Source organism: Zootermopsis nevadensis, unplaced genomic scaffold (genome assembly GCF_977971745.1).
Source record: "Zootermopsis nevadensis isolate Lab colony 2312 unplaced genomic scaffold, Znev_1.0 Znev_ptg000012l, whole genome shotgun sequence".
NCBI classification, from domain to species: domain Eukaryota; kingdom Metazoa; phylum Arthropoda; class Insecta; order Blattodea; family Termopsidae; genus Zootermopsis; species Zootermopsis nevadensis.
In genome coordinates, this window is record NW_028259144.1 from 4,388,240 (window position 1) to 4,412,681 (window position 24,442).

At 41.1% G+C, this 24,442-nt stretch overlaps 1 protein-coding gene across 1 annotated transcript in view; it reads right to left on the reverse strand.

The window, feature by feature from the left end:
* Positions 1 to 487: 487 nt before the first annotated feature.
* LOC110832605 (guanine nucleotide exchange factor for Rab-3A-like) overlaps positions 488 to 24,442 on the reverse strand; it is a 42,239-nt gene continuing 18,284 nt past the window's right edge. The window contains exons 2-10 of the mRNA XM_022069744.2: positions 7,424 to 7,813; positions 6,844 to 7,141; positions 6,528 to 6,741; positions 6,195 to 6,337; positions 5,733 to 5,947; positions 4,958 to 5,057; positions 4,414 to 4,480; positions 4,231 to 4,337; positions 488 to 3,349 (exon numbers count right to left, since the gene is read on the reverse strand). Coding sequence (XP_021925436.1) covers positions 4,258 to 4,337; positions 4,414 to 4,480; positions 4,958 to 5,057; positions 5,733 to 5,947; positions 6,195 to 6,337; positions 6,528 to 6,741; positions 6,844 to 7,141; positions 7,424 to 7,758 — 1,452 coding nt within the window. The 5' untranslated portion in view covers positions 7,759 to 7,813 and the 3' untranslated portion in view covers positions 488 to 3,349; positions 4,231 to 4,257. The remainder of the gene's footprint in view (positions 3,350 to 4,230; positions 4,338 to 4,413; positions 4,481 to 4,957; positions 5,058 to 5,732; positions 5,948 to 6,194; positions 6,338 to 6,527; positions 6,742 to 6,843; positions 7,142 to 7,423; positions 7,814 to 24,442) is intronic.

Sequence of the window (24,442 nt, forward strand, 5' to 3'; positions counted from 1 at the left end):
GTAGTTTGTGGTGTGTGATCATATTTGGAATCTCATCAGCAGTACTTCAATAACCTGAGGGGTTTGCCTGTAACGGTTTAGAAGGTATGTAGAACCATAATTAAAGACTTGAATTAACACTCGCTCCAGTGTACAAGTTTGGTCTTTTATTGTTTTTTCCCTTGACTAGCATATCTTGCTAGATGAAATAATAATAAGATACTGGAAGAATTCAGTATTTGCTTATTCAGTTAAAATATGTATAGTTTCTATCCAAAAATAATAAATACCAAGATCAGTTAGTTGTATTACCGCTTGTTTCGAACGGTATAAGGACTCATTTAGGGCAAATAATTATTTTAATTAAATTTTGTCCTGTTCATTCAAAATTATGCTCTAAATTTACTTCATGTTGGGAGCAGTGATCATGTGTACACTGGAAATGTTTTATTTTGAAGCTGTAAAGACAAAGATCAGTAATGGTGTAAGGTGAGTACATACATCTTGGTTTATAGTAATATCTTTATTGAATTTCCTCTTAGAGATCTGGTATTATTTTACAGTGGTTACAATGCACGTGTATTATAACATCCATGTCCTTATACACTCTGACCCTGTTTTAAGTTCATTGATATCTGGAGCAGAATGAAATGCACTTTTTAATTTAATTTAAATATATATTTCTCTTTTCTTATGCTAAATGCACATAATTAATTTCACGTGAAAGGAGAAATCTCATACTTTTCTGGAGACCTTCAGAATTTAACATTTTGAGTAATGCTGCGTTATTCTTTTCATCTGGAACATAATTTTGTTTTCGGTATCTGATGTCTGCGGACAGGATTATTTTCATTCGTAGAATATTTCCATAGCTCAGTATCTTAAAACAAGGTACTTGAAGCAGCGGCTTGCTAACTTACGGGAATAACTGGATTTAACTGTGGTTAGCTGACGAGTGAGAATTTTTACCCCATTAACAAATCATGGTTATACAGTAAAAATACATTATTTGTAAATACAGACGTGATCTTGTACTTTTTACTACTGTCTTTCTGTGTCCGTGTTATTTACAAACTATTTATTTCTCTGCTGCAAACATTTTGGCACAACACAGTTACCCATTTGTTACATTTTGAGTTATTTGTGTAGAAACCTCTATTAATTGTGTTTTAGTAGACAGCTGTAGAGTGTAGCACCAGTACTGGCAGCCTCTTAACTGTCGGAAGGTTTGCAAGTGTAATCTCTTTCAAGGTATGCGGATTGTTGATATCTTTGTACCTCCTATATTAGGCCATGCTTAACATAAAGGAAGCTCTAACTTTTATTAAGAGGTTTATCAAATGCATTAAATCTGTGAGAGAAACTATTCTTTTGCAGTTGGTAAACATGTAACAGGTTTGCAGTATTTACACGTACTAAGTCTTGAAATGGTGATTCCCACCAATCTTTTTTCATCAGTACGTCCTAAGAAATTTGGTTTTTGATTTTCCGCAGTAGATTCTCGGTGAGAGAGAATGTACATAATGGCTCTGGCACTCTGTCAGTTTTTACCAAGGGCTGTTTATTTTATGAATAAAGGAAGACGGAGCATGAAGCTGTCCACTTACCTCCGTCTAGAACTGAAGTTAGAATAAGATTATATTTGCCTCTGTGCAATCTGTATGCCTTCTGGATTGTTATTGTTGATTACGTCATTGATTTTAATTTCCTCGCTTTTGACAATTTTTATGTGATCCGTTGGTCACTGTGGTTTTTGTAGTGAATTTATAAATCATCACATGTGAATGAGGAATACACGATTTTTTTTCTTCTTGGCTGATAATAGAAGTTAGAGCTATCCAATAATATTATTAGTGTCATGACTGTAGATCAGAGTAATCCATACATAGGAATGAAGTATTTACAGAAAGAGGGAAAATCATCTGAAAGTCACTGCATGTAGTATATTTAATTTTTGAATGAAACTAATTACAATTACAGTAGAAACCCCTAGTCCGAACCATAATTGCATCTCCAGCACTAGAAATTTCTGAAGTGGTTTCAAAGAGGAACATCATGCAAGCATAATTCAGTAGATTTCAGGGGTATCCAAAGGCGACATTGTGTCCCCGAGAAGATTATCTCGTGCCAGTGAGGTCATCCAATAAATATTTTGGCACCACTTGGATACTGTCGTGATATCCTGACTTTCAGTAATAACATTTCCTCTTATTTTTTGTAAATACAGAATTACCGCACAAAACCATCATACCATGGTATTCCATTTTTCTGTATGACCTCTCAATCAGTTGCCATGTAGTTATTCAAGACTACCCCATAAAGTGAAACTAGGTTAGAAATTTCTGTTCTTTTTCCGAACTTTTTTGAGACAGGTTTCCTACCGTTCGTTACTAATCAGTTTTGATATCATACGACACAATTACCAATAAAACATTTTCTATGCTGAAAAATCCCATTTCCTTGACAGGAATGGCCTTGTACTGACATATGTAAAATCTGCGAGTCGTGTCAATGAAGCTATTGACATTGCTGGCTCACGTATGGCAAATCTGTTTCCGTTTCTTCTGATTACATGCATAATGTAAATGGCATTAAACACTCAGTATAGGCTTCTAGTTTTCACAATAATTAAAATTATTTATTTTTCCACTGGAAGACTTAAAAATATAACAGCGTTTGAAACAAAGCTACATTATAGTTGGGGTACTAAAAGCAGTACGCTACATTTGGGTTCGCAACACTGTTTTGTGTTCGGTATTCTGGAACAGTAAATATATTATTCAACAACAAATTTACATATAACTTTGTACAGGGAAATATTTCGGTCATAACAGGAATAGATTATGATACATCAGAATATATGAAAAACATTTAAGTTTGTAATTTTCTTTTCTACGCTTCTAACGGGAGTCCTGGAAATGATGACTCAAGTTTCATTACTTCCACATTTTAATCTATATAAGAATTGTTGTAATACCGAGTAATCGGGTAGAATATTAACACATTTTAGAAGTCCTTGCTGCCTCCAACATCACCCAGATGATGAAGGCAGCAAGGACCTCTGAAACACATAAAGTTCAACCATACTACATGATGCAACAACCCAGAAGATGGCCATCTTCATAATCAATGCTGTAGGAACCTCAAAGCCTACTTATATAACAATGTATTAATAAAACAGTAACACAAATGCAAGTTGTACAACATCCGTAAAATGTTGAAGTACAACGGAAGTCCATCATTTCTAGGTGCACGTACAGGTCTTGGAAGTTACATCATAATAATTACATCACATAATTCGTAACTCTTTGGTCAGTATATCGAATCCCTTTGCCGACACCAGCAGCCGAGTTGCACCTTGGATGGCATCCTGAAACAGGTAGAAAGTGTATGACCACTGTTTAATTGCCTCTGCCTCCAGGAAAACCTGACCCTCTTTCACATTTACCTTTCACCCTTCACCATTATTGTCTTCACACTCCTCACCTCTACATCAATGCCTGTGATTTGTTCCTTTCTTTATTCTTTTCCTTTATCCTTCCCCGGATCAACATAAAACTTCTCTACGTGTAATTTCCTTATTGCCCTAGTCTAATCTTGTCATCACCATCGCTCTATGCTTCTCCAATCTGCCGTCATTTTCTATCCATCCTACATCTCTTAGTGTCCTCTTCATGAAGCCTAACTACAGTCTCAGGCCTGTACTTGTATGTCCCAGGTGTCTCCTTGGCTCCGTTCATCTGCCTCCCTTCCCACTTCCACTGCACTATCCACTTTCATCTCTGGATGTCCTGTTCCTTTTACTCTGTTCTTCCCAGAATGCCATACCATCTGCACTATTCTGTTTCCGAGGTCCTCGTTCTGCTGCTCTGTCTCTCTCCAAACGATGTCCATCCTATGATCGAGCAAGGTAAGAAGTTGAGGATGGGGATGGACGCAGCAAAGGATTAAAGAGTATAAGGAAGGGATATGACAGCAGATGACTTGAATAACGGAATGGGACCAGAGGAGAGCAGGAAGGACAGTAAGAGAGTAGAGGAAAAGCTGTAGCTGAGATAAAGAAGGATATAGCAACAAGTAGAGTGTATGGTGAGGAGAAGAAAACCGCGAGACAAGTAGATTGGGGCTGAGACAGAGACTGACAAAGGGTGAGGGGAGGAAAGAATGAGACTGGAGACAGAATGTTCTAGATGGAAGTGTAAATGTTGGCAGAGGGGCATAATGTATTTGGAAAGGTTTGTACATACTTACTATATCACTCACTTCTCCGTTCCTATCCTACAGCGAGAGGGCGAGTCCCAGCCGAGCCAATACCATTTCTTTCCTGAGGCGAGTCACCTCCCAGTATACATCATGCACTGAAAATTTGAATAGAACTGTTAGTACATACATATACACACATAATTAATTAATTAATCTTAATTAATCGCATACCTGAGCTTTTGACTAAGCCCCTCTCGATGTAACGTAAGTAGTTGAGAAAGTCGCACACTGCAATTATCTGTAAACCGGTAAAGAGAAATGTGAATTTTATGAGACTTAAGACATAGTTTACTTGTCTTATGTGGCTCAGGCATTTAAATTGCTATTTTTTTATATATAATCTAGGATTTCATTTAGAGTTTTATTACAAAATATAGAAATAGTGCATTTCTAGTATTCCAACGATGGTATTAACATATTGTGGAGCCTCCACCACCAAATTTCTCTCTTCTAACTACATGGGGGGGGGGCATTGCCTAATATGTCCACATTTCATTATGAGTTTACATTCTCAGTATCGTCCTGTAGTTGGTAAAGTTCTGTGAACTTTATTTTTCCCCATTTAGCTTTCAGTACACGTGGCCATAGGACACTTTGCATGTCGGAGTTTAATTTTCATGCAAATCGTTGCAAACCTGTGATTGGCCTAAAAGTAGTGCATGCTGGTACTCCATAATACTTAAGAGATCTGGAGCTACCTGAGAACAGTCCTTACCCTGTTCCTGCAGATCTGTGAGATGCAGTGCCACTGTTCCTGGTCCCCCAGCCTCATCCGGTAGTGACACTGGCGTGGTGCTTCCAGCAGGGCACATTTCCTGTTCGCAGAGCGCCATTATCATTGCTCTTTTATTCGTACAAAAAACAACTTTGACGTTTCTTGGCATACATAAATAAGAACCAAGAGAAACCAACCTAAAATAAAGATTTCTGTCTTCTGGGTTGTTGCGCTATGTAGTCTGGTCGATGTTAACCAACGTTTCAGACGTCATACTGCCTCCGTCATCAGCGCAACCCAGAAGACAGAAATCTTCATACTCTCCGCTGTGAAAACCTAAAATAGTTCAGTATTTCCTTCATTAGATATTTGCAGCTTAATCGAGTTTCTCAAAACCTTCCCCCCCCCCCCCCCCCCCCTGTAACTCTAATGTATAAGTTCATTACCAAGTCCAACATAAAGTGACACTCCTGACTGACTGGTATATCCAAATTCTTGTTTTACTGACGCATTTTTGTCAAGGCCTGTGATAATTTTTATCTAAAGCGTCATCAGATATAAAAGTCCCCCATGAGCGCATCTTCATTTTGTATCTACACGTAAAGAACGGCTATAACTTTTTATTACAAGAATTACAGCATTTTCTGGAAATGATGAAATGAACTTCTGAACACACTCAAGGGTTGAAGAGATTGATGACATTGCCTAAACAACCTTTGCAGCTGACATAGCATTGTCAAATAATTCATGGCCTAAGTAAGAGGATGATACTTGCTTGGGGAAGACGGTCTTCGTCTTGTCGCTGACAGCCTCTATGAAGATGTTGCCTCTTTCGACGGCATCCCGTACCCTGGCCCCCAGGTCCTTGTTGTTGAAGTCGAGGCACAGGTTGATGTCCTCGTCGTATACCCTCGCGATGAACGCGTCCGACTTGTCCACGTGAGGACTCTGTTTCCATGCCACAAATTCCTTGTGCACGTTGGGGTCGACCTAGTCACGTGACAATGGTTTGCTTTCATTAGAATTTAACTCTTGCTCTCATTCGTGGTGGTCTTCAGGATTGTGAGGGAATTTGAACTTGTAGGCAGGTACCAACTTCTTCCATCTTTAAGCCTGGATTGCAGTATTTTTCTCTGAAATGGTATCTGCTGCCATGAGAACATATCCCATAAGATCGCCTTAAGAAATTATAGAGACTTTACATAGGTGGGGTTCTTACGTGACCCATTCCACTCACCTCGCACCCTTCTTTGTTATCAAGAGGTTCTGGCACAGGTCTCTGCTCTTTGACTGGTGATTCTGGAGGGGAGTTCTCTCGGCCATACTTGAGGTTGAAATGAGACGGTGAACGCCTGTGCTTTCTGGTGAATAAGCCAACTCCTGCAAAATATTTGGATACATCCATTATTTCACTTTCGTTCTCGCTTGTGTATGAGAACTTTGCTTTAGACTTTCAATTTCATTAACCCTCTGATCTGTACCATTTTGTCACTTTCCAGTGAGATCCTTCGATGCTTATTTAATTTACATGACCTGAACACTTTTGAAATGCCATTAGAAGTGACTGTACCTGAGAGTGTGGAATCGTCCTTGGGTCTGTTACCTCTGAGGTCAATCTGAGGGTGCAGGTGGGGATTGGGGCGGCTGGGAGTTGAAGTCAGTACCAGTGTCTTGAGAGCTGCCACCTCTGCAGTGAGCACCTCTATCTGCATCTGACTTTCTTTGAGGCCACGTTCTGCTGTGGCTTGCCGCACGTTGGCCTCGCGGACCATGTTGTGTGCCTCCTAAGAGCACAGTAATTAGAGAAAACCACAACTTAAAATAACAATCGCAGACACCCTGACTATATAAGGGCCAAAATGCTACAGCGCAGAGTACGCATGTACCTGAAACAGGCTGGCAGTGAGTTCCTCCAGTTCTGCCTCCACTTCCTCCCGAATGCGACTGAGTCGATTCACCTCCTCATCCCTGAGTCTCAGCTCCTGGTGTGCCTTATTGAGTTCCTCCTGGAGACGAGCGAAAGCCTGCTCCTTAACACCTGTCACCGTGCGGTCCCAGTCAGCTGCCAGGTGGTCGTGGTCTTCATCTTCATCCAGCTGCCTCTTACCCCCATCCCCATTTGTCAGCACCCCATTGCAGCATGGAGCATCTCCATTTGTCCTCACAGCACAGCTGCCATTCACGCTGACATCAGAAACACCACCTCAGAATCTCTTCTGCATCTCCTTGTACATACAGAACTCATGACATTTGTCACAGGAGAGTTATGCTCTCTTCAGAAGTGTTTTGGAAGGGAAATTAAGACTTCCCACGTCCTTAAATAACGCCTGTTCTAAACCCAGGACTGACTGAATACGAACGTTCTTTGTCGTGATCGTACACTGATGAATTACACGTGGAGCGTCTGAAATGTAACTGAAGTTTCATCAGTGAATGAAAGTCGCTTACCGAACTATTGGCAAATACCTGGGTGATTGGTTAGCAGCGGAATCAGTCTTGGCTTGTAGTTTCTTGGGCGTTGAGTGGTTGCTGTTGCCATTAGCTACTATGAGATCACCACCAGGAGTCGTCGTCGTCTCTGCCTTACTGGGTTTCGAGATCCCGTTGACAGTTGCTTTACCAAGTCTGTCGTCGTACGTCTCAGCGCGTCCGTTAGTCAAGGTGGCGAGATGGCCGGGGTTCTGTTGTTGCCGATTGGCCTCACCATCTTCGACTTCGTCTGTCATGACGACATCGTCGTGTTGTCGTAGGGGCAGACCGGCGTCTGTCGCCATCGGATCCACAGCTGTTGTTACCCTCATGGTGTCTCCCGACGTCCAAACCCCGACACTAGGTTGCGCCAGTCCATGAACATCGCTAGCAAATATACCAAGACAGAACATGACCTTTCCTTCTTATTTCAAGGGAGATGTGCATCAATCCCGTCGTCTTCTACTCATCGATAATCTACTATTTAAAGTTTCATGTTGCTTTTTTCTTGTAGAAATCCTAAGACCCCTAGGGACGGCTCTGATTACAGTTTATTAAAATACTACTAAATCAGGCCTACCATCGCACACATCACTCAGTAGTAACTTTCTTTAACAAATTCGACAAACAGAATCTTGAAATTTGTTTCTGCCTGGGTTATCTTTCAATATTTGCTTGTCAGGAAAGTGTGGCATAGTATTATAAACGACGCACGCGGGCATCGAGTTCAGAACCCTTGCTCTGAAAGGTATTGATTTTGAGATTGTGTAACCGCAGAAAAATATGTCTGGTGTCTTTTCTGTTTCTCTGAAAGACGGAAAACGTGCTCTGTCACGTAACGTGAGAACACGGTAATGGGTTCCCTAAGAGATCGGGAGAGATGCCAAGAGTCCACCCGCACCTCACCAAGGCTCGTGGGAGTTCCTCCTACGTTTGGGTCCCGGTCAACGACAGGTTCACAGGAAAACGCCATTAGGGCTACTGTGCAGACGAAATGAATGGAATGAGTTTACAATTCCATTAGACCGATAAAGCAACGACTTCTTCCATTTAAAAGACCTCGTGTCGATATTTTCGACTGACATTATTTTGTTTTATATTTTCATTGTACATTTTACACTTAAATTCAGTTTTCGGGATATGCAAATGGTTAGCCTGGAATGTCGAGGGAGGGTTCTTTTCGTTGATGTAAACCAAATATATACAGAGAAAAAGCCCCCGTTACAGAGAGACGTGCTGTGAAATTTAAAACACGTCCCACTGCCGACCTGTGCATCACAAAATGTTTGGTGTGTACGCCTGAGACTCCTTCCCCATTATGCGTTCATTTTATGCACATTCCCAAGGAACGAACACTCCAACCACCACTACTTAATTGCGTCGTGTGTTACACGTGCCCTTGAACTGTCCATCAGAAGAAAACTGTTTGTGTCACTGCACGTGTGGGGGGGGGGGGGGGGGTGTCTGGACCCCTCGGCAGTCATTCGCAGTATTAAGACCGTTTAGCCTCATCCGGAGAACCGTCTTAAGAGTCCTGACCTTTCGAGAGCAACAGTGACTCAAGTCATATCCGATTTCTCACGGTTTCAGAGTATAATTTTGGCTGTCTTCTGGGATGCCGCGTCTTAAAGTCTGGCAGAAATCTGCCGACATTCGGATGTGCTTAAGGCCTCCATCATCAGGGAGGATTTTCGCTCGTATGATGGAACGAAATGCGACTAGCTCGTTCTTGCACACTGTGAATTTAATTTCACAGATTCGCTGATGACCTGAAGCATGTCGGCTGCTAATGCTTTCATAGTCATGACCCTTGAGAACGGGTCTTGAACGTGGGACGCTGGTTCCTCCATTCGGACTAAAATAATTGTAGTTGTCTTCGTTAAAGAAACTGCCACCCCTTGAAGGAACCTGAACGGAAATGCGAATTCCACTTGGATTAAGAAGGAAACTGCCTTCACTCGGAGGCCAGTTGAGTGCCGGGGGGTCAGAGATATTTATTAGTCGTTTATTAAGCAGCTCAGGCCAAACATATTTGTATGATAGGATGATTTTTAACAATTAATTGCAAAGGATGTGGAAGGGGGCGGTCGTGATTTAATTTAACGTAGTATCCCGGCATTTACTTCGAAGGACTCAGGAAAACCACGAAGAACCTATTAGGATAGCCGATCTCCTGGCTGAGATTCGAAGCCAAGACCTCCTGAATACGAAACAGGAGTGCCTACCGCTCGGTCGAAACGTCCGAGGATTAAAGCTTTGTCAGGGCTGGCAGAATTTTGATGGGGGGGGGGGCATATTTTAATATTTAAAAGGCCACTTAAAGATCGTTTCGAATTAGATCTTTGGGAAATTGGTTGTGAAGATGTGGGCTTACCGTAATGCTCACTGGCGTCTGTTTTTATAATCTGACTGATTCTTTTACCACAGTTAGTTACGTTCCACTTAAAATGATGTGCCGTATTTTGAAATTAAAGTGTAGTATGCCATTAAAATGCGATTAAGATACCGGACCTGTGAACTTCAAACGGAGGCATTCTTAGCAAAGGACACGCTCTTGTATCCGTCGAAGAAACTTATAAACAGTTGGCTATAACAGTTTCCTGTCATAAGGTCAAAGTCCTCAGACATCTGTAGGTCCTGGATGTGGCTTCATACAAAAAATGACGGGGCAATAACTTATTTCGTTTGCTTTGGCGTGTCACCATTTTCAAGAAAGGAAACTTTGCAGTCCCTCCCATCTTCAAACATATGTTCTTACTGATTGCATCAGGGTTTATTCCATAGTTTGCTGTTGTAATTATAGCCTCCTACTCTGTTCCGCATTGAAACAAGTGCGTAACATCAGAGTTTATAAACATATGGAAATCTGACAGTAACCGGAAGGGTCTGACTAGGGCCTCCATGACCGCGGTTGAGTTCGTGGCGGGATAACCCTACTCAGAAACACGAATTTGATTCTCACGGCGGTAAGAAAGAATATGGCTGTCTTCTGGATATCGCGCCGTGTAGTCACGTACAAACTGACCCGACGTTTCAGAGGTGCTTACAACTTTATCATTAGGGCGATCATCGCTCTGTAGGTAAGAACCTCTGAAACGTCGGTCAGTTTCTACAGTCATTTGCGTGTTTATTATAATTGCTTATTCTCGCTCAGATGAAATGTCAAGCCGTGATATAATTAGCTGCCCGACCACCTCCTATCATGAGCACAAAGACTGGGTGTGTTCTGAAAGCTGCTAATTGATTGACTTCCTGGAAGACTGGAGTACCGTACACTCGCGTCCCTTTTAAACTTGTTACAGGGGCGAAGTAAATACGCCAGATAAAGAGGCAAATGCAGACTGCAGTTCCGTTCCAAGACGTTCGTTATGTGTATCTTTTATTCCTGAGCTTTTATGATACGTATCGTTACGTTAGCAGCCATTTTAAAGCATTAAAAACATCGAATGGTCTATACCAGAAGTTTCCAAACTTTTATACCTTGCGCCCCCCTTAAAACATTTCATAAATTTCACGCCCCCCCCCCTTCCAAGCAAACAGATTTGACATAAAATTTAGCTATGAGTACACTTTTTTTTATAATTTAGTATATATTATTCAATGCATTTCATTTAAAAAACTGTAATAAAATATACGCTTCATACCAGGATTAGTGGGATGGGTGTGGTTGCTTCTGTGACATAACTTATCGTACCGAGGTTGGAGTTTTGAAATGACCGCTCTAAGGTCGTTTTCCAGGTTCATCGTAGAACGATACTTAGTTTCGATGACTGCCTCAACCAAGCGAAGGATGTTGGAAATGTTTCTCCATATTTCGTTAAAAAAGTTTTTCATACAAACAACACGTCCCCCTAGAGAACCACTCCCCCCCCCCCCAGGGGGACGCGCCCCACACTTTGGAAACCTCTGGCCTATACAATACGTTTTATTATAATATATTATGGTTTATCGTATACGTAACGTGGCATGTAAACAAACGTTTTCTTACTGGCTACATTAGTTTTATTAACAAGAACACTTCAGTATAATTATCATATAATCATTTTCTGATAATTATTGTAATAAATACATTTTTTAAAGGTTTATTTATTTAAATCTTACAATTATGTTCACTATACGTTTGGCATTTCGTTCTATAAGGAACTCTATCTATTGGCGAATTTAAGAAATTCTGAATGAATTATAACGTTCGTTATAGCGAATGTTCGTAAATTGAGAGTTCGTAAACCGAGAGTTGCCTGCATATGGCGAGGCAGGTCACATATCTTTGAGTTTTCGATCCTTTTATCCGGGTTACAGGATACCCAAGGAGGTGAACGGGTCAGAAAATTTTCGCCAATGTGTAATACGTACATGTCTGTCTGACATTTATTGACAAAGGAAGCTGTTACGTGGGCGACAATGTCTAGGGTGTCACCTGGAGGTTGAATGCCAAACCTACACCGTTGTGATTAATTATCAGGTTATTATATCAAAATGTCGCTGTCTGTTGGAAGTCAAGCGAGGTACTGAGTGCAATTATTACACGGGTCCAGTTAATATGGCGGCTCTCAGAGTTGTGTCTTGCGGTAATTGGGTTTCGAATATCCGTGGTACGACTTCATCGCGCTCCGTACTATCTCCGCCGGTTAGGATGAGTTACGATCACTTTTTCCCCTCAACAATTTCCTCACGGGACACATTGCGGTAACCGACTTTCTACCTGTCAAAATAAGTTATTTTGGAATTCAGTCTGCCTGTACCCGTTTAGAAACCAGCAGAGAATGTGTCAAGAAATTCTGTTCAAATCGAAGGCAGCGTGCATTATCTCTTCGTGGTGAAATCATTCGCGCCAGCTGAAACAGGCGATCGCGACTAGTCTGTTATCCGAAATAAATATTTGAAACTAAGTAATAATTGAACAGTTTACCAAGCCAAGTTCTGAAGATAATTATCTTCTGCGTTGTAGTGCCACGCAATCTGATAGAAGTCTACCAACGTTTCAAAGGTCCTTGCTGCCTCCACCATCAGGGCGGTGAGCACACGTGCTGCTTCGTGTTAACTTGTGGGACCCTCTCTAAGCAAGTGAACTTTAAATCTGAATTATAATGAGTCCCGTAACATAATTTAAAACTCTGGTGATATTGGTTAATTATTTTAGTATCACTAAGCAGTTGGCATCGTAAAAGCAAGAACATTTCTCTAGAACTCTGAATAAACCATCTGTTGTTTGTGAGATGATGCATCGCTTTTTCGGGTAAAGCAAAGTTAAATAGGTAACAGACGCTTTCGGTGTAATTTCTGGACAATTCTTCAAACTTGTCGACTTCAGACGTGTTTATGAAGACTTTTCGCTTTCAACGATTCACTTTACTTCTTGTCTCTTTCCCTCATTTATTCTAATATTTCTTTTCCCCCTTTCAGCTTCCTTACTTATTGATTTTCTCCTTCATTCTCATCAGTTTCCGATTCAACGATTTCTCCCCTTGCCTATGAAAGGTCGTGGAGATTCTAGACCTCGGTATTAGATGCACGTTAACATTAAGCTTCACGATCCGGCCGCTTTAATCCCAGAGAAAAATAACTCTGTGCCCATTACATATGAGAGGGGCTGGCTAAGACCCAGGGCCGCTCTGTCCATAAAAAATTCATAAGGTCAATCTGTTACCCATAAAATTCAAAGTTCGGTCTTTTTATTGTACAGGTTTTTTTATACGTTCTTTGCAGGAAATACAGATTATAAAGCTCAAAGTACGTTTCAACTCTGCAATCCAATTATCACGAAATTCCACCGATATCGCCTTACTTATGTTCAGCCACATAAATTCACGAGGCTAAGTGGACCTTTTTTCATCTCTATTCCACAGACCTCCCATCCATGCCAAATAAAAGTAGCTTCGCGATTTAATTATTCGCTGCTCAGCTTTCGTGTTACGTAGCAAGTCCTAGCTCGGGCGGAAAATGCTCTTAATTTGAACACCAAACGTCGAGGAATGACGTAATATGCTTTCAGCAGCCATGTTCGGATATTATAGGGGTGGAATAACGCTCACACATAAAAAATGAAACTGGAAACGTGTCTTATATACCCATGACTATAGGTCACTGTTGTTTCAAGGCGTTTAATGACATGACGCTGGCGTAGTAAGAATCATCTCGTGACGGTGCGCAGTCTGTACATGCATGATACGTGTCTGAGTCGGTGTTTAGTGGCCTGAATTTCCTCGTGATTCCCCCAGTGGCATTTTTCCTTCTGTTCCTCGCTGTGAATTAAATGAATGGTCCCTTTTCGAGTCTCCAAACTGAGTCCCTAATTCGTCTTGCAACTGATACGCGAACATTTACAAATTTCCGTGGTTTAGTGAATCAGGCAGGGTCCAGTAGAGGGATTTTTTTAACATGGTGATGAACCTTCGGGTATTACAAAAGCAGGGGATTTTGTGGTTAAATGTCAGGTTCTCGGGGCCCGGGGTATGAAGATTACTATCTTCTGGGATGATGCGACAGGTAGTCTGGTAGGATTTTACCGACGTTTCAGAGGGGATTGCTGCCTCCATCATCAGGGAGATTCCCACTGTTTTAAAAACTAATCAAATGTTTTTCGGAGTAACATTTTTACTTTGGCGCTCATCCAACATCAGACACAACTGTGGTAAATAAAAATGTGGCTTCATCACGCGCTATCAGACATGCTATTTATTAGCAAGTCGTCATCCTTAGAATGACTTCTCGTACTGTGTAAATCACGCGGTGACTAAGAGAGCGGATTATGTTAGGTCATGTCAGCATTAAATGCCCTCTTCACGTAGTTACAGTTCTTTGATTTATTGTTGAGATAGTGGTTAGTGTACGGATTGGTAGCAATTGGAAAGGAAACGGGCTTAGTCTGGACTAGAGATTGAAATTTTTAACATGGCTTAAATCGGACCCCTGAACTATAATTTCTGAGACTACAGATACCATTCCGCAAAATTATTCATGTATGCTAGCAGATTTATTTTGGAACAATTTTTACGAAATCAGAGATAACCAAATATAAACCAGAGATTACACGAGATAACTAAACCAGAAGTGAGATTTCAGGTTCTCACGGCAGCGAGTATGAAGCTAACTCCTCTGGGAAGTCTTGTAGAAACTGACCGACGTTTCAGAGGTGCTTACTGCCTCCGTCATCAGGGCTCGTCGGTCAATTTCTACGAGACCACACTTTGCAAAATTCCATAGGACACTCACCTTCATCCAAACCAAAAGTGCGTGACCATATTTTTGGTCCACAGTCCAATTTAAAAAAGTCAAAACAGTGTCACTTCCAAATCTAAATTATGCTAATGTAATGTTTACGCTGCTGAAATAAATCATGTAGGGCCTAATACTTTTTATACGCTGAAATTAAGAATAAATATAGCAGTGAACATTCTTACGAATTCTGAGAACGGAAGATAATCAGCGCAAAGCCTGACAGCTGTTCAATATCACGACGTGTGTAAACGATTTAAAATTCCCAAACAGTAAAACATTTTAGAAGTTGTTTGTGTGATCAAGAAACGAGGTTTTTCAATCTGAGACCGAAACTCCTGCCTCTTATTCTGGAGGTACCGGTTTCAAATCTGAGCTCAGAGACCGGCTGTTCTAACTTATTTCCTACGAATTCATTCCGGGTATTAAGTTTGACTTCATTCGAGGGCTCACCAATCTATTGATAACCTAGACGACTCGTGTTCGATTCTCGACAGAGGCGGGGATGTTTCTTTTCGCCATCGCGTCGAGTCCGTTACACTTCCATTTCCCAGTAGTTGATATGATGTCGCTGAACTATTTCTCCGGAAGACGTAGAAGTGTTGTATAGAAAAAAGTCCTTCGTGGACTTGGATATTGGTTCTGCCGGGAGGCAGGCATCAATCACGTTCCTGAGGAATGCACAGGTGGTCGACTCCCCCGCCCCCCGGGTGGTCGAGGTTGGCATTCCTCGTCTCGCGGCCCGTTCATTCCTACACTACCGTCTCTTATTCACAATGGCCGTGTTCCGTGCTCCTAAACCACACTCCGGTGGTACCCTGCATCCAGGGTATTTCGTAGCATTGAAAATTACCCCGTGCCGGAGTTACGAAGTTCGATATGTGCGGAAAATACATCGATAGTCATTGGATCAAGACAGCCGCCTTGAAAACGCAGTTGCAATAAGCGAAATATGTTCATATTTTTTTCAGATTTGACTCTAAAGTTGGGATTTATTTTTGTTTGTTTTTGTAAATACACTTTTGGGTAATGAAATACCTCACAGCAAAACTAGGACGACTTTAGTCCTAGGTAACGCACTTTAAAAGTCTCCGTATGCGTTTCAAAGTGCAGAGAAAGGATTTAAACACGAATTTCCAATCTCCTTGTATGGTTGCGTCTTGTCGAAACCACCTTGGGGCTCAATTGCAGACTTCAAGGTTGACGGCGACGGTGTACACAGAACAGGTTCGCCCTTTGATCTCTAAGAAACGCGTGGTATAATAACTCGGTCTTTTAAAACAAGCGCCAAGTATTTTTCGACAGTTTAAATCCTCAGAGCTAAGTACAGTTATTCCGATCATGCGTAAAATAAGGCTTTTGATCAACAGAAAATTGAAAATTTCGGGTAATTTTGGTGCCCTTGTAGTGAATAAAATGAAAACGTGCCTTCTATACTTTTGACTTATACCACTTTAACTGTGACCTTTTTTTTTAAATGTGTCTAGTGATGTGAATTTTCTTTTCGGAAAAGTCTTTTCAATTCCTCTTTTCGGTCTGCAGTTGTCCTGTGACTTAACAGAAGAAGACCTTCTGGGGCGTGGCTCGTTCACATTAGACTCTGAATAATTTCCTTTATTGGTTTATCAAATGCACCGAGATAAGTCGTGGCCTATTTTACATCACTTTCCGAGCGTATTCCTGCTAGGACTGAATAAAAAAAACTTGAAAAACTTCAGTCCTCTATTCTGTATCTGAGCGAAGATTCGAACCGGGAATCTACAGAAGACGTTTAGGCTTTCTGAAATATAATCTGTAATTGCACACCAGTAGATTTCGCACAGAGAAAGGGTATCCTGGGCTAGTGTTATCATGGTTTTCCGCAGTTCCTGCCTCAAGTTTAGGGGCAGTAGACCATGAAAACCTCCTCCCCAGTTCGTTGTAGAAATTCATCCTGTCATTCGAAGTTTCATAGACTTAACCGCTGCAGTAAATGAAGTGTCGTTAAATAAGCCAGTCAAGAAACAATTGCACATCACAGAGCTGTGGTCAACGACCTGTATCGCATTCGTCCTGGTCTGTGAAGAATAAAATCATCCTTCAGATCACAGGAAACGATTTACTTTTGAAATATGGGTCTGATGCGCACTGAGATTACCGATTCCCTGCAACGAACACTTCAAAATATTCATATTTAGAGAAGACCTTGGTATTCAGAAGGAATATGTAAATCGCTGTAAGTTTTTACACGTCCCTCGTCTTCGCGAACACAGCTGCAGAGTTCGAATCAGGAGGACACACACAGCCGAAGAGATAAGCACAGGACATTTCAGAGGAGCTTACCGTTTCCATCATCAGGGCGATGTTAAGTTATCCAAAGCATCGTTGTACTTTAAATTCTATTGGAGTCGGTGATTCTCAAGAGACTTCCAAACAAAAGAATCATATTCTAGTTTAGACGTAACTACGTTCTTGTAAAACATCACAACCATTAATCCAATGAAGCCGAAGCTAGTCTAAATATCATTTAAGAATTCAGTCCGTACCACAAAGAAAACACAGCGCTTCACCAATACAAAGACCAGCTGGTTAATGCTGTTTAAGGAAATAATCGCTGTTTATAGTGACGTCATATGAAACTCGTAAACACAAAATGAAAATTGTTGAAGCAGGTTGGGCAAAGTTACCATTGGTTTTAAAGGGTAAAGGTACGATTTCATAGGAATCTGGAAGTTATCGTGGTCCATTTGAAAAAAATTATCCCTTCGTTTGCAATGAGGGGTCTGATTTTTCACATTCGTTCAGCATTCCCTCTAAATTTATTGTATATAAGTATATAATAACACGAATATGCTACTGTGAGATGATTGTCTTTTCGAAGATGAACCACGCCTTAGCACGTCGTCTCTAGAATCTGTATTTCGCAGCAAATTCCAGTATTCGTTACGCGCATCCAAGTTCAGTCTACGACACGCGGGACAACGAACGATCAATATAAACACAATGGAAAATCTCTGTCCCCATTCCTCAGCATCCCACGAAGTATGTAACGAGTTTGTCGTCTTAACTAGAACCTATTGGTGTCAATGTCTTACGTCGTCGTTCGAGAAAAAGTGGATTTTCTACGCTGGTTTTAGTTTGAGCATGACGTCGACAGAACACGAGAAAGTGCGCAGATATTAAACAAGCAATGGAGAGATCTTTTTTTTTATTATTATTATTTATTTTTTTAAATACACTTTCCATTAACCATAAGGCGATATTTTAAAACAGACTGTTACTGTCATGCAAGGTTTTCGAAGATATGTGAAGACATGTTTAATCCCTGACTTTGGTTATTGGACATACGGAGACTGTGTTTTCGTTGCGGTACGGACTGAATTCTTTAATATTTTTCTACGAGCTTCGACTTCAGAGGGTTAGACCAAGATGTATCAAGTTCAGACGCGGAGCCAGATGAAATGTGTATGAATATCTTTCTCTCATGTCTGCTATACGCGTAGCCTTTAATAGTATAATTGATTTATTCATAATAGTGTTAGGTAAAACATTATATAAGTTTAGTTTAGCAGGCATATTTACAGTTAAGTTTCCTTTGAAGTGAAAGGCTGTAAGCCCCCACGCCTAACCTCAAGTCGAAGGCCTTCCAATGAAGGCACGAATACATGTATCACATATACTTCATACGTACGTACATACACGAACATAGCGTTCGGATTCATTGTCAGGCCTGTGTTTGTTTGTTTGTTTGTTTGTTTGTTTTTCTTACGTTACATTAATTTTTTTATTTAGTGTTCTGTCTGACGACAGGTCCATATGAACAGGATCCTTCGATCCTTTTCTCGGACTGGGACCTGTTCATATACGTTCTTGGCAGATGATCCAGAAGTGGTTTGCCATTGCCTTCTTCTGTGTGTGAATGGAGTAATTGTTGGGATGCCACGGAGAAACCGGGGAAGCCCCCGGAGGAAAACTCCGTGTTGCCTAGACCACGGCCTTGCCCAACACAAGTTATAAATTCGGGCACCGCCGGGAATCGAACCCGAGACCCCAGGATTACAAGGCCAGCGTTCTAACCGCTAGACCACCTCATCTTATTATTATTTAGTGTTCTGTCTGACGACAGGTCCATATGAACAGGATCCTTCGATCCTTTTCTCGGACTGGGACCTGTTCATATACGTTCTTGGCAGATGATCCAGAAGTGGTTTGCCATTGCCTTCTTCTGTGTGTGAATGGGATGCCACGGAGAAACCGGGGAAGCCCCCGGAGGAAAACTCCGTGTTGCCTAGACCACGATCTTGCCCAACACAAGTTATAAATTCGGGCACCGCCGGGAATCGAACCCGAGACCCCAGGATTACAAGGCCATTAATACCTGACCTTAAATTGTTGGTCTTAATTACATAATTTTCGCCATTATCTTATGCGCAAAACAGATGCCTCATCACATCTTCCTTATCCCAAAAACTTTCTCAGACTACCATCGAATTTTATATGACAAATACTGATCGATTTTACGTAATTTAACGACACTGTTTCAACTTAACGTCTATTATGATGGGAACATACGAAAGGTGAAGTACTCAGGAATGCCTCGATAGCAATAAAGAAATCCACTGTCCAAGCTCAGATACGAACCCGTAACCTCTCGAATAAAAGTCAGTGCTAAGCAGTGATTCTTAATCTGTTCTTTTTTTGGGAAAGAGGCTAATATCTGACGTAATGGTAAAGGAAAATAGCCTCAACCATCAACTCACTACGTTTTAAAATATGAACTTGAACAGAGATGTGTTCCTTCTAAGTCAGTGTAAAGAAAATATAAACTTAGGGGTATTTCATGACGTAATGTAATTGCAGACAGTAAGCAGACAGCCAGGCTGAAGGGTGATTGTATTGTGACTGGGACAACATACATGGGGCAGATCGATGTCCCTACCACAACTCAAGTCTGACGGGCACACGCCCCTGGGCCGTTGCCAGGCAACGGCACGCTGCACAATCCCTGCCTGATCCTTGGCCCTGTAATCTCTATCGGTAGCAACCCTGAATAACTAACTGTACGGCGCATCTCAGTGTGGTTACATGAATTAAAGTAGACGAATAGAGTGAATACTGGTTGGTGGACCGGAATTCGATATCCGGCACGGACAAAAATAACCAATGCAGTTGATACACCTGTAACGCAAGTCAGTATACTTCCCAGGCTACGGGCTGTATGACCGGGGTTCGATTCCTGACAGGGTTGGATTTCTGCTCTGATCTCAACCCAGCCTCCTACCAAATGGGTTTATTTTTCCGGTCGGGGCGAGACACTGGTTCCTCCAGTCAGAATGGTGTGGTGGTTAGTTCAAAAACGGGAATAAATTAGGCTTACTCTGTTAGGCAGTTAGATAGTTTGTCTGAACATCAAACAGGATTTTTGTGATATTAACCATTTGAAGCCGAATCCCGTCTGAATAATATTTAAGAATTCAGTCCGTACCGCAAAGAAAACACAGCGCTTCACCAATACAAAGACCAGCTGGTTAATTCCGTTTAAGGAAATAAACCTTTTTTATTCTGAGAATCGTACGAATCACATAAATACTAAATGGAAAGTCACTGATTGCTGAAAACGGGTGGGACAGAGTTGCCACCGGGTTTTAATGGGAAATGAGCACTTTCTCTGCCGGGCTAACCAGGGAGTGACACACTGAAGTGCGGGAAATTCCGACATTGACAGTGAGCACTTACTCGTTGTACTTCCGCATAGTTGAGATACTTTGGACCGGAACGGCAAATAGATGCTCACTCAGTGCGCGCTGAAGCATGGCGAGAAATTATCATGAGTCCGTCACGGCCAGAATTCGACAGTGGTAAATTAAATGATATGACTCCAAACCACCCGCATTAACGCTCTGAAGCCCTGAAGAATAATAGGGAGAGTAGTGAGACGTTTAACGTCGGGAAAGAAATTTCCTACCATGCAGGTTCCCAGGCAGTGCCCACTCATCCGCCTGCTAAACATTGGTTGAAGAGAAGGTTATTCGTTCGGAGGGAGTGATTAGAAATGGAGCTAAGGAGAGAAATTGAGTTGCATTCGATCAAATTATTTTGGCATTAACCTTGAAGGGCATCATCTGGTGAAATTTGAAGCTCGTCTAAATAATATTTAAAAAGTCACGATAAATATTGATTGGTTGATGTCGTTTAGTGGAATAATTACTGTTTATTATCACACGAAACACATAAACAAGCCTACAATTAGTTGACAAAATGCATAATTTATAATTGTTTCAGGATGTGGTACATATAGTTACCACCGAGCTATAAGGATTAAAATTCAGTCACTCTGAATTTAGCCAATACAGAGTATGTCTATTTGTGGGTTTCGTATGATTCTATGAATATAAACAGCGATAATTTCCCAGTTGATATTTGTAATGGAGGCGCGCTGTTTTATTTGAGATAAGAACTAAGTTCATAAATATTATTTAAACGGACTTCGTTCGTTAAAGGGTAAAAAAATAACCGTGTTACGTAACGCTAGCACTCTGAAATAGGACACGACCACTTCCTTCCAAAAATGCAACTAAATTCCACGTTATATAAGATCTGCAGCCGAAACGACTTAAGCTCAGACCCGGATGAACAATTATCTTACAAATACCTTGCTTGAGTTTCTGCATGCCTCACCAATTTTAATGGTTAGCAATCGCTCGCTTTCGTGTGTTCATCAGGAAGACTGAATCGCAGTTAACCATTTTATCGCTTTCATTCGAAAGGAGAACGTTATTTTTCATCGTGTTCTAGGCCAGTGGCATGAAAAATAAGTCGTTCAAGACTACAATTTCTTAAGCGCTAACGAGGTACAAATCGTTGTCTAGGAAAAGCAACATGGTCCACTTCCGTCCGTCACCTGAAAACAGATGTCTCTGATCACACACACTAATTACGACTACCTCTTCGTAAACCACTTTAAGCTTCAGTGCGAAATGTATTTCATTTACTTTCAGTATATGTCACATTCCATGCACACGTAGACCTACTTTGGCCCATCTTAAATGCTTCGGAGTTGCTTACTGCCTCCATCATCAAGGTGATGAGTCATTAAAAACAGCCATCTTCATTCTCGTAGCCGTGAGAACCTGAAATCTCACTAGACACTTGCTTCGTATTCGGGAAGTTCCGGATTAAAATCTTGACTCAGAGACCTGGTACCCTGACAGAGTTCTCCGTAGTTTTCCTCAGTCTCAGGTGAATGCCTTGATGAACCACGAAAGCCTTCTCCCTATTCCATACCAACGGTCATGGTCATCTTCATATCATATTCTACGTTCTGTAATCTCTGAAGTTGAAACAGCGTTGTTAAATAACAAGAATAAACCAATAAGTGCATATAACATGACCACCGTCTCCTGCTACTTTCACATTTCATCATCAATGACAATTTAATTATACCCTGTATGATCTCAGCAATTGACAAGGCGAGCGTCCAAACCCGGGAACTGCCGATGACAGTACCCATCGTGAATATGTGGGTCACCGTAACAAGACAGTGTTTGTGACAACGGCTTACAAACTGGAACATCTGCCTGTCAGTGTGGAAACACACGGCCACCAACCAGCGTATCACATGGCGCACAGATTTAGACAATTTGTCGCACTCTTTAGCTTGGAGGCCAATTACCACTGTGTTCCAATTCACGTCCAATAACTTTACTGCATGTAGAGCCATTACGTGCTGAATGCTGGGAGAACAAGTTTCAAGTCTCTGTCGAGGGCCTCTTATAATGGATACAGCCTTGTGGACAATTTTCTTCTTCAGACGCCCTGTTCATCATCTCGTCATCTCAATTGTACTACGCGCAGACTGCGTCATACAAGACGCGATCCAAAGTCAAACCCTTATTACATATCTGTTCAAGATTCTACATAGCCGATCACCACGACCAACTGGTTGGCACTCCTACTTCGTATTTGGGAAGTCCCTTGTTCATATCTCAGCCCTGGTAGCACCTGTCTTCTTATTTTCGTGGTTTTATTCAGTCCCTCCAAGTTAATGCCGAGATAGTGTCTTAAATTAGGCCACAAGAGCGTCCTTTTACGTCCTTTCAAATTCATCACCAACCTGCGTTACTGACAACGTCGTTTAACAACTCATAAATAAATATTGATTCAAAAGTTTCTTTGCACGTATATAACACAAATATGATTCACAATCTGAACTTACACAGAAGTCACCTCTCCCCCCCCCCCCCCCCAATCCAAATAACGATTTGTTGAACAGGAAGTTCCTTTGATACGTGCAGGTGACATAAGATAACCTGCTCTGTGTAATTTCCACTGTAAACATACGCTTTCCCAGGTGTAATGGAAGAACTCATAAAGTGGCTTTTTAAAATCAAAACATAGTTACGTGGTGCATGATACCGAATTTGTTCGGAAGCACCGACTGATACATCACTATAGAAAGTGTTAGACATTTTTTAAGTGCTACGAGAACTTTAAAACTAGTTTTTAATGATACCTTTAGTTACTTCTTATACGAAACCAATTTTAATTTTCCTCGGGGATTAACATTGAATTGAATATATTAAATAACCCTGAAACTAATAGCGTACAATTTTGAATTTCCGAAATTCGTGACCTCTCAACCTTCCTCGTTCTATACATCATATAAATTGATGACTAATTTATGAATAGAATTCTGGGTAATCGAGATTGGAACCGAATTCTTCTATACGCAAAATTGACGAAATGGCTAATTAACTGCATTTTGAAATTGTAAACTTTAAAACCAGTAAAGGTAGATAAATTGATAAGTGTGTTCACTTTTGGTCTGTTAAGTTGTGCGTACATCCAAATGTTGAAGTGGATCGCACTTGCGAACTATTTTTGTAGTTGGCAGGCATAAGAGACTTGGTTCTGTTATGTTTTCAATGCGTCTAAAAGTAAACACAATGAAAAAAATAGGAAAGCGTATAAGATTCGCCAACTTCCTTCAATTCCCCGAGTAAACACTGCAACGAGCCAATGGAGTCTGTTAACACGTTCTTCGTTAGACCGACAAGAGACGAACGAAACCCATTGGAATCGATTTCTGCTAAATCCTGCGACCTCGTAAAGACTGGAGGAGGTTGTACCACTTCTCTGAGTTTCAGACGTCGATCAAGGACAGTTCAGTACCTCATCAAGAAGGCTTTTTTCTGGGATGTTGCACTGCACAGTCTGGTAGATACTGACCGACGTTTCACAGGTGCTTACTGCTTCTTCCAGAAATATGACGGAAGCATATTCTCCTCTTAAACGTCGGTCAATATCTACAAAATCAGACGTTGAAATATTCCTGAAGACAGCCAACTTCATTCTCGTTGCAGCGAGAACATAAAATCTCAGTCTTGCAATAGTTATTACGTATTTTGTATCGTTATGAGCATGGATAGTTATTCAGGAATCAGGTTAGATGACCAGGGTTCAGAGTCACTGTTGGACATTATTTTCGAAAGCAGTTAGTCTACAGAAATGATCCATGAACGTTAAATCTACAACACTGGGATCGAGATTCCAACGTGTCATTATAACCTTAGTATATAATTACAATCCAATATGTATAATAACCATGGCATTCAACTCTGGGTTGCGTGACGTTTCGGAACATATTTTTCTTTAATTACATAGAATAACGCATGTTGAAGTTGGCATGAATCTCTGTCTGCGTATACCTTGGTTGTTACTGTATGACTTGGGATTCATCTTCGTTTTTTTGAAGAAAATACAATCAACTGTTAGTGATCGCAGACAGCGATGGAATTTAAATTGACGGGGAAGCAGAGTGCA